The sequence below is a fragment of the Nycticebus coucang genome, chromosome 8 (genome assembly GCF_027406575.1).
Source record: "Nycticebus coucang isolate mNycCou1 chromosome 8, mNycCou1.pri, whole genome shotgun sequence".
NCBI lineage: Eukaryota > Metazoa > Chordata > Mammalia > Primates > Lorisidae > Nycticebus > Nycticebus coucang.
The window spans coordinates 43407683-43418588 of record NC_069787.1 but is presented as its reverse complement, the minus strand read 5'-3'; the positions used below and the strand labels follow the sequence as shown (position 1 = coordinate 43418588).

Sequence of the window (10906 nt, the reverse complement as noted above, 5' to 3'; positions counted from 1 at the left end):
ACAGATTTCTAGTTCGGGGGTAGGGCAGCTGGGAAGCACCAGACAAACAGGGAGCAGAACTTAAGCAGAGAAGCTGTGGAGCTTGTCATTTACCTTCCTCCTGGCAGGGGGAGGGGAGGGAGGAGAGAGACAGAGGTTCTGCCAGTTTAGGGATGGCACACAGGGAAACAGGAATCAGGATGCCATAAAGACCAGGCTGTTCAGCCTCCTTCAACAAACGGGAAAAGGTGGCCTGGTTTGAGAGTCGCCTGTCCTGGAGGAACCCCCTCAGCCTTCCCTGGCTTCCCTCTGCCCAGGTCCCAGGGTCCACGCCCTCTACACCTGCAGGTCATTGTTGTTCCCTGTTACAGCTGTCTCAAGAGCTGCTCATAATTGTCTTGGGCTGCGATTGTAATTGAAGCAAAAGGATCTGAGGACATGGTGGGAGTCTTGTGGGTCCACTTTGTCCCCCAGAGTGGAATTCCTTGTGCCTCACAGCCCAATTAGTGGTCACCCAGTGTTGTTGCCCTTAAATCCCCCCCTGGCTCTCACCCCTCAGGGCAAGTCCCAGTTCCTCAGTCGACTTTGAGGTCGCTCCGTGTTCTAGCCCCTGTTGACTTTTCTCCCTCCCCAGCCCACCCTTTCCTACACGCACTGAGTCTTCCAGTTTGCCACAGAAGTCATCACAACTCCTGCCTCTGCCCCTGTGGGTTCCTTGCTGTTCAGCCCACATGCTGGCCATCTGGCCAACGCCCACTGTGCTGCCAGAGATGGATCAGACACAGATGCCCACACTGTGAAGACCTTGCTGCCCAGCTGGGAAGATGAGACAGGGACCTAACTAGCTACATACAGCCACCTGTTCACAGGTATAAAAAATGGATGTGCACAGCCCCACCCATGGTCACCTGCTGTTGAGGGATCAGGGCAGCTTCTGAAGGAGGTGGGTCTGGGGGCTCCTCCTCAGGAACTGTCCAGGAGGTATTCTGGGCAGAAGGAAGCCAGGATGATTAGGACCCCCACGGCACAGGTGGCAACAATCCCAGACTTTAGACCACCTCCCCTCATTACTGAGACAACCCCCGCATGGGTGCATTTTGTTCCGGGCCTACACACTTTATCCATCCCCCAGGAGGGTCCTGATGACTGGACATTCTGCTGATGAGACCTTCTCTCTGCTGCTGCTTCAGGCTGGGCTGGGTGCTCCAGTGGCAACCTCTCATGTCCCTCATTATTTCCACGCTTGGGTTTATGGAGAGTAAATGGTGGCAATCTGGCCCTAAATTAAATCATTAATTTATTAGGTAACTTGGCTTAAGTCAGTCACAACAGTGCTGGCTACCCAGTATTTTCTCCATAAACACTACTTGTCACTCATCCCCCTTCCACCTAGACAAAGACCTAAGCAGTTACCACCTTCAAGAAATATTACACTGTAGGGTGGCGCCTGTGGCTCAGTGAGTGGGGCGCCGGCCCCATATACCGAGGGTGGCCGGTTCAAACCCAGCCCTGGCTGAACTGTAACCAAAAAATAGCTGGGTGTTGTGGCAGGCGCCTGTAATCCCAGCTGCTTGGGAGGCTGAGGCAGGAGAATTGTGGAAGCCCAATAGCTAGAGGTTGCTGTGAGTCCTGTGACATCATGGCACTCTACTGAAGGCGGTAAAGTAAGACTCTGTCTCTACAAAAAAAAAAAAAAAAGAAAGAAATATTACACTTTAAAAAATTATAAACAGAAGAGAAACAAAAATACTAATTATGTAACCTAAAATACATAATAAAATCCTCAGGTGAGGTCATAGGTATGTTTTTTTCTTTTAACCTCACGTATAATTACAAGTAATCCAGCAACCTCTTTCCCACCCAAAATAAAGAGCTAGAGAGTATGCAGATAGCAGAAAAATTGGAGTGCAAAGGATTTAAATATCACATACTTGTTTTGAATGCAACACAACCACTAAACAGCAAATATACCCTGTGACTCCTATGTGCTGATGTTTGGTTCCCAGGTTTTACTCTGTATGTGCACTTCCTATAGTACATGGTGTTGACTTGTCTCATATAATCCCTTCTGTCATTCCCTTTGAAAATGAATTCTGCTGCCAAACAACTTTGAGAAATGATTCATAATATATATGTCCCTCAGAGAGTCACAATACACAGTGCAATGCTGAGGACTCTGAGAAGTTCTATAATAAAGCAAAATGTTTGAATGCATTTAACCCAGTTTATTTAAAAAGTGGATACACTATGTTGCATATCTTTTGATAGCAGAACTTCTGGGAGATATCGCCCTAAAGCATGCAGCAAGGTACTAATGGAGACATAGGGAGGAAGAAAGGAAGCACATTTAATCATCACCACAGCCTCATGTGGTAGATATGACTGCCTTTTTAAGAGTTAAGAGTCAGGCTCAGAGAGGTAGAATGTCTATTTCAGTGCTGGTGACCAGCTGGAAAATGATGGGGTTATGAATTGATGTCTTCTTCCTGGCTCTAGGAAGTTGCTGTTCAGTCCAGTTCTCTCCAATCATTCTAAAAATTTCTTTCAAGTTACTTGAAAGCCTGGTTTTCTGCAGGACTTTCCCCGTGTCCCCAGCCATACCTGCTACCCAAGCACCCTCCTCTTGTTCTTCACTCCATTCTAAGTCCCTGGTTGTCACTTTTCTTATCTATTGCTATTAGTTTTGATTTCCAGAGTTCCCATATCTAAGTTGTAAAGAACTTAACAGCAATCGGTATTAAAAACTATTATAAAAGAAGACTGCTACACACACAAAGTAAAAGAAATCCATGAACCACAATAAATCGGCAACTGAGAATAATACTGGTAGAACCATTATGTCTTTTAAGTGTTACTGTAGGCCACACATCTCTGCATCTTAAGGAACGGGCTATATGAACAGTATTTAGTACCACTTTGATGCCAAGTATATCTCTGCTGGTTCATCACCACAAAGACGGCTATTTTCAAATAATCGAATGAATGAGGCAGTACAGCGTTAGTAATGACATATTCATATATACACGTTACATATATGTATGCGTGCACACATAATTATATGCATATTCATGCTACGTATTAAATACACTAACATATTACATACATGCACGCATATAAACTTAATTACATGGGGATGTATTGTCATGCTACATTTACATGTACATCTTTGTGTGCATTTAAATTTTTGAGTTGCTTTTACATTGAGAGTTAAGTAAAAGTGTTTTTTTTTTTTTTTCTTTGTTTGTTTTTGGTCAGACTGCCTGGCTTTTATTTCTGATTTTCCATTCACTATGAATGCGGCAAGTTCCTTGAACTTGCTGTATTTGCTTTCTGTTACTGCTATGGCACAAACATAGTGGCTTACCTAAACACTACATGGATCAGTCAAAACCAAGGTTTGAGCAAGGCTGCATTCCTTCTGGAGGCTTTAGAGAAAAAACTGTTTTCTTCCCTTTTCAGGCTGACCACCTTCTTTAGATTACGGCCCCTTCTCCATCTTCAATGGCCAACTGCTCTTTTTCACTGCACTTCACTCTGACTTTTCTTGAACCACAATAAATCGGCAACTGTCTCATTTCCACCTTTGATGATCCTTGTGAGTACATTGGGCCTACCTAGATTATCCAAGATACTTTCCCTGCAGCAAGATCCATAATTTAATCACATCTTTAAAGTCCCTTTTGTCATGTGAGGTAACATATTCACAGGTTCTGAGGATTAGAGTATAGACACATTGCAGGGCCATTATTCTGCCTGCCACGTTGTTCTAAGATGTTCCCTTGTCAAAATGACAGAGCCTTCATACAAGGATTCCTGTTTAAGAGAATTGTGGTAACTGAGACTGTATCTGATACTCATTATTAGAAGAAAGAGATGAAATTAAACATATTTTTGTGGAACATGTTTAGAACAAGGCTATGGAAAAATTTAAACCTATTCTTTTTTTTTTTTAGAGACAGAGTCTCACTTTGTCACCCTCGGTAGAGTGCCATGGCATCACACCTCCAGCTCTTGGGCTTAGGCAATTCTCTTGCCTCAGCCTCCTGAGTAGCTGGGACTACAGGCGCCCGTCACACACCCGGCTATTTTTTGTTACAGTTTGGCCAGGGCTGGGTTTGAACCCGCCACCTCCTATATGGGGCTGGCACCCTACTCACTGAGCCATGGACACTGCCCATTAAAGCTACTCTTAATGTAAGCTATTCTTAATTGAAACCAAAGCAACACAGGTGATTAGAAAATAAGTTCTCCTTGTTGTTCACCAGAAGTTTGAATTGCTGAAAACAGAAAAGGGATTTTTCTTAATCTCTTTGAGGGACTGAAAGTCCACTTCATCTCATGATGCCAATAAAGTCAATTAGTAGCTTTTGCCTGCAGAGCCTGTTAAGAAGGAATCTGCAGGTCGGCAGGAGGCAGAGTCAGGCCTGCCAGTTCTTGCCCCCTTCATTCCACTGGATTGATGAAAATAGGTGGCGGCTCATTATTCTCTGTTCTGTAATAACCTGAGAAAAACTATCTACTGGTTTACAGGCATAAAGAGTGCAGCAAAGCTTTAAACTGAGTACTGTGGAAAGAAGTCTTTAAGAAAAGATGCAAGTATTGATCATTAACTCATTAATTAACTCTGCCTTTGGTAATTAATTTGTATTTATTTTACTCAATATTTATTATATATTACTGATTTGCCTCAAAATAAATTCCTGTCCAACCTGCAGGCCTACGGGCCACATGCTGATTTTGTGAGAATGTCTTTTGCTTATTTGTGGTATTGGATATCATAAAATGTATGCATGAATCTTTTTTTGGATAATCAGCTTTCATTACTGTGTGTGTGTTTCATAGACACCCTGACCGTTTCCCTTATACCAGGCAATGTACTAGGCATACACTGATGAATCCAAAGCAATATGACTCCTCTGCTCAATGAACTTGTACTTTATTGGAAATTATAGGAATTAATTGAATAATAAAACAAATAAATGAAAAACAACTCTAGCTGTGATAAGTCCTAAGGAAGAAAGCTATTGGAGCAAGGGCAGAATGTAAGAGGGGAGGTTTACCTAATTACAATGAATAACAATTAACTAGGTGAAGGTCCAAGAACAGATGAGTAAGGGCAAAACAAAGTTTCAGGAGGATGTAGTAGCAGCATGTGCAAAGGCCCTGCAGTGAGGTGGACGGAGGGGAATGAAGTTCTCTTGGCCTGGAACATGAAAAGCCGATAGTAGAGTGATACCTGATGAGTTTTTAAAGTTTTTAAAAGAGAGGCCAAGTAATAGAGATAAGTCAAGAAATTTTCTTAGAAGAGTGGAAAATTGATACAGGGGTGAAAGGTGATTACTTGATAAAGTGGTTTTATTGAAAGAAGCCTCTTCCCTTACAGCTCTTTAACTCCTGCAACCTAGATCTTCTCTACTACTTCTCTCCTCTTGTCTTACTGGGTCTCCTAACCCACACTAGGAGGGATGGCACACCGTGTGGAAGTCACAGGGTCCTTCAAGTTGCCAGTCTGGTGGAGGAAGATCTATTTTCCACAAGCAAAGCCAGGACTCTATAAAGGCTTCGTGAGTGAATCTTTTTTCATCTTAAGATTGGGTTCTTGGTTACCATTAAATGCTGCACTAATGACCTGTTATGAGGTAAACAGGCTTTTGTGGGCGGTGGACAGGACTGTGTTCAGTGATAGTTCTACTTAAAAAAGTTAATGTGTCTCCCAACAATGAAATGACAGCAGTTTATTCATAAACTGGTGACTGTACCTTGAGTGAGTCATATTTTATCCTGTTTGGAAATATTAGTCGGGGAACAGCTAAAATTATCCCCACCAAGAACCCTCCCAACTCTGTAACTCAAGGGTGCTGATGGCCAAGACTGTGCAGGTAGGTCAGAGGGTAAGAGGAATCCACATAGGAGAAAAAGTTAAGCATTGATGTTGGTGAAAAAAATGCCTAAATCATTTTACTTTTAGCTATTAACCTGTCTTCTGGACAGAGCAGGCAACAGTACTGAGATTTTATTTGCCTTAATATGTAAGTTTACAGAAAAGATTGGCCTCTTTAATTGTCACAAAGACAATTATATACTACAAATCCCAGGAAATAATTTATGTGAAATCACTTTTCATAAAATCATAAAATGTTTATCAGCTTGCCCGAGATAAACTAATAAAAGTATTGTGTTGATAACACGCTGTTTTTCTTCCTATTTCAAAGTGTGTTTTTTATAAATATTAGGAAAACAATGTTCAGACAAACAGGAGTATTTAACATTACAAATCTATATTCTTGTATTTTGGTTCTCTTGGTTCTAAAATGTACAGAAATTAAATTTCTTTCTTTCCCTCTCTGCCTTCTTGCCTTGCTTAGGTATTTCTCAAGGGCCTACTATGTTCCCAACATAATCATCAGTGATGGAGAATTCATAATCCCCAATTCATTCGCCATCATGTGAGGGACTCAGGAAAATAAATCAACAATTGGAAAATCAAGTGCCAAGTGCTCCAATAGAGATACATCAGGGAGCTCTGGGGAGTGAGGTAAAGGCAGGCTCTGTCTGAGGGGGGTGGGCACAGCACAAGTCTCTGCAGGGCAGTGACTGGCACTGGAGCTGGTAACCAAGGATGCTGCTCCCCAGGCAAAGGAACCAGAACATTCTGTGCAGGACAAAGGAACATAAGCAGAAGGCTAAAGGCCCAAAAGAAAAATGCCAGGCAAATAATTTAAATATTTGAAGCTTAGTGATTCAGTGGTTGATCATTTTTTAATGAAATCAAAGATTAAAAATGAAGAAAACAAAACCTGTTGAAATCTTATGTTAGAATTGGTTTAAATCTAAGCAGTCTTTTTGTTCTGGATTGATCAATATTCAATCTTAATTGCCCAGCATATTAATAATATGAGAATGAAGTTTTCTTGGTCTTTTAAAAATTAATTTAAAATATTTTTAAAATTGACACATAAAATTATATTTATTGTGTACAACATGATGTTTTAAAGAATACATATGCTGTGGAATGAGGACATCTACCTAATTAACATATGGCCTCCTTCTAGCTGTTCCTTCTGCAGTCACTTTTGTGAAGTGAATACTTTACACCCATTCTTTTTGACACTTTTTTTTTTTTTTTTTTTTTTTTTGTAGAGACAGAGTCTCACTTTACTGCACTTGGTAGAGTGCCGTGGCGTCACACGGCTCACAGCAACCTCCAACTCCTGGGCTCAAGCGATTCTCTTGCCTCAGCCTCCCGAGCAGCTGGGACTACAGGCGCCCGCCACAACGCCCGGCTATTTTTTGGTTGCAGTTTAGCGGTGGCACCTGCCATCCTCGGTATACGGGGCCGGTGCCTTACCGACTGAGCCACAGGCGCTGCCCCTTTTTGACACTTTTAAGAATAAGTTTTGTTAACTACAGTCACTCTATTATACAACTTATCTCCCAAACTTGTTCCTCTTATCTGAAACCTCCTGTCCCTTGATCAACATCTTCCCTATCCTTCCTCCTTTCCCCCACAACCAGCCTAGCTCCTGGTAACTATCGCTCTACTCTCTGCTTCCAAGAGATCAATGTTTTTAGATTTTGTGTGTGGTGAGATCATGTGGTATTTGTTTTTGTATGTGCCTGGATTGTTTCATTTAACATTATGTCGACAGGTTCGTCTACCTACCTAGTAAGAAATTACAAGATTTTCTTCCGCAGAGGCAGCTGAAGATTCCCCAGTGAGAAGAGGGGTCTGAGGTCGTCCAGTTGCGAGTACAGGGGCGGCAGCGATGCCGTCCGCCATACTCCAGAACTCAGGCACGTCCCTCAGCTTGCGCGTGTCCGCGGTGACCGACATTTCCCGAGGTCTGGCCATGGTGGTTTGGTTCTGAGCTCCCCCAGAGCGGCCCAGGGGAGAGAGGGGCGACACACGCACTAGGTGGTTTCCTAGGAGTTCAAAGAGGCCTGGTGGAGCGGAGCTGTGCCTAACCGAGCCGATGTGGGTCAAAGTGGGTCCAAGAGGGCTGAGCCAGATGGAGCAAACTACTGGATCCCGCCCCGCTGGGGGAACTGGTGACCCGCCTTTTTCCACGCGCTGAAGACAGCGGACTCCTGCACGTGGGCGGGGTGGACGCAGCCATAACTTGGAGCCCAAAGGGGCCGAGTGGAACCGAACAGAGTGGAGGCGGGGCCGGACGGAGCCGATCCGGGGCCGGTGGGCGGGGCGAGCCGTTGGAGCGGGAGCGCGCGCGGCAGAGCTCGGCGGTGGAGCCCAACCGGCGAGAGGAGGCAGAACGGTCGGCGGCTGGAGGCTGTGGGAGTTGGAGTTGATAGAGGTGTGGCATGGCTGGAAATATTTTACTATCCTCTGTTTCAGACTCAACTGGAAAGCAGGACTCCTGGGTCCAGTGCAGATGTAACCTCAGAGGAGCGTCTTTTCCACTGGCGCCTCAGTTTCTCCGTTTACCGAGTTAGGGCAGTGGAGGGAGGCAGAGGAGGCTGGTGGCGCCGCCTTTCTTAGGCCCCCACGCCTGGGTGGACTTCTCAGACCCTCCAGTGGGATGGGATGGTCAGTCTTCCCTTAGGGTCGCCAAGTTCAGTTCAGGGTGTAGGGTTTGGTGGGAGGGGGTCCAGTGGGGAGTGTTTTGGGGAAAATCAGAGTGGACATTTTGCTCTTCAGGAGATAAGTGTTGCTTGTGTTTATTCACAGAGCGTTTCCCGGTGCTTCACGTGGCAGATGCCACATTTGCAGGTCCAGAGAGGTGATGTGAGGCACTGGCGCAGGTGAAGCCTGAGCAGAACCCCAAAGTTGGAACTTCGGCTTATTTACTGTGAGCGGGTGGCGGGGCCCTGGGCCGGGCAGGAGGAGTCAGCGGGCCGGTCTGTGCCCTGCCAGGGCAGTCTCGCTGAGCTTCAGTGTTTTAACGTTTGAGGTGAAGAAAGTGACGCCTGCCGCCCAGGCTAGTGTGCAATTCACAGGCAACCTTTGAATTAAAGGCTTGGGGGATAGATGAGGTAGGAAATCTGTACTTTGACAGTTTTACCATGTAGTCTTATATATGCAGAATAAGGAGTCTTTTCCCCAATGTAATATTTTCGTTTCGTTTATTGAATATCAAATGGCAATATGAGGCTGGTTTAATCTCTAGGTTTTCTATTCTGGTTCGTATGTCCATGTCTCTATTTTTGTGCCAATGGCATACTGTTTTGATCACTGTGGACTTATAACCTGAGGTCTGGTAGAGTGATCTCTTTGGCTTTGTTTTATTACTAAGAATTGGCTTGGCTATACGGCTTTTTTTCTGGGTCCATACAAAACTAAGAACTATTTTTTTTTTCAGTACTTCGAAGTATGATGTTGGTATTTTAATGAGGATTGCATTAAATCTGTAGGTTGTTTCGGGTAGAATAGACATTTTAACAATGTTGATTCTTTCCAGCCAAGAGCATGGTATATATTTTTCCATTTGTTAACATCTTCTGCTATTTCTTTTTTTAGGATTTCATAATTCTCTTTGTATAGATCCTTACCCCCTTTGTTAGGTATATTCCCAAGTATTTTATTTTCTTTGAAGCTACTATAAAGGGTATTATGTCCCTGATTTGCTCCTTAACTTGCCTGTTACTGGGATATACAAAGGCTACATTTGTGGACATTAATTTTATACCCTGAGCTGTTACTGTATTTCTTAGTCACTAACAGGAGTCTCTGAAGTTTTCTAAGTATAAGATCATATCGTCAGCAAGGAGAGAGAGTTTGGCCTCCTCTGCCCCTATTTGGATGCCCTTAATAGCCTTCTCTTGCCTGATTGCATTGGCTGGAACTTCCAGCACTATGTTCAATAGTGGTGATGGTGGACACCCTTGTCTGGTTGCATAAGTGGAAAAGTTTTCCATTTTACTTCATTCAGTGTGATATATGATATTGGCTGTGGGTCTGTCACAGATAGCTTCAATTAGTTTAAGAAATGAGCCATCTTTGCCTATTTTCTTTAGCATTCTTATTAGAAAAGGATGCTGAATTTTGTTGAATGTTTTTTTTTCTGTATCTATTGAAAGGATCATATGGTCTTTGTTTTTGCTTCTATTTATGTAGTGAATACTGTTTGACATTTAAAAAAATAGTAAGTTCTATTTGTTTAGGGCAGTTCTGACATTCACAACATAATCGAATGGAAATCACAGAGAGTTCCCATATGCCGTACATCACAACACATTCACAAGCCCTCTGCCTTTGGCATATTACTGCAGAGTGGTGTATCCTGCCTCAGAGTGGTACACTTGTTACAATCCAAGAACCTATATTGATACATCATTATTACCAAAGGTCCATAGTTTACATTAGGGTTCACTCTTGCTGTTGTAGTTGTGTGGGTTTTGACAAATGTATAATGTTGTGTATCTGCTATTGTAATATATAGAATAGTTTCATTATCCTAAAAATCCTCTATGATCCACCTCTTTACTCCTGCCTCCCTCATCCCCTAGAAGACCACTGACTTTTTTTTACTGTATTCATAGTTTTTTCATTTGTGAAATATAATAGAAATCATACAGTCTGTAGCCTTTTCAGATTGGCTTCTTTCCCTTAGTAATATGATTAATGTTTCTCCTGTCTTTTCATGGAATAATGGCTCATTTCTCTTTAGCACCAAATAATATTCTATTACTTGTATGTTCTACAGTTTATTTACCCATACACCTACTGTTGAGCATTTTGGTTGCTTCCAAGTTTTGGCAATCATGAATAAAACCACTATAAAATGAATAAAGCAGTTTTAAACATTGGTTTGTTTTTAATTCATTTGGGTAAATATCAGTGAGCACAAGTGCTAAATTACATGTAGCAAAACTGTTTAATTTTCTAAGAAACTGCTAAACTATTTTCTAATGTGGCTATACCATTTTAATTCCCCACCAGCAGTGAATGGGAATCTTGTTGCTTTTTATT

The 10906-nt window shown here is 42.8% G+C and overlaps 1 protein-coding gene across 1 annotated transcript; it reads right to left on the bottom strand.

Moving 5' to 3' along the window:
- Window positions 1-633: 633 nt before the first annotated feature.
- On the bottom strand, window positions 634-9002 carry LOC128591317 (uncharacterized). Its single transcript, XM_053598816.1, has 3 exons — window positions 8986-9002; window positions 7643-8354; window positions 634-1657 (listed from the first exon to the last, which is right to left on the bottom strand). Exons 1-2 carry the CDS (start codon window positions 9000-9002, stop codon window positions 7643-7645), a joined length of 729 nt encoding a protein of 242 aa, XP_053454791.1. The 3' UTR covers window positions 634-1657.
- Window positions 9003-10906: the final 1904 nt, after the last annotated feature.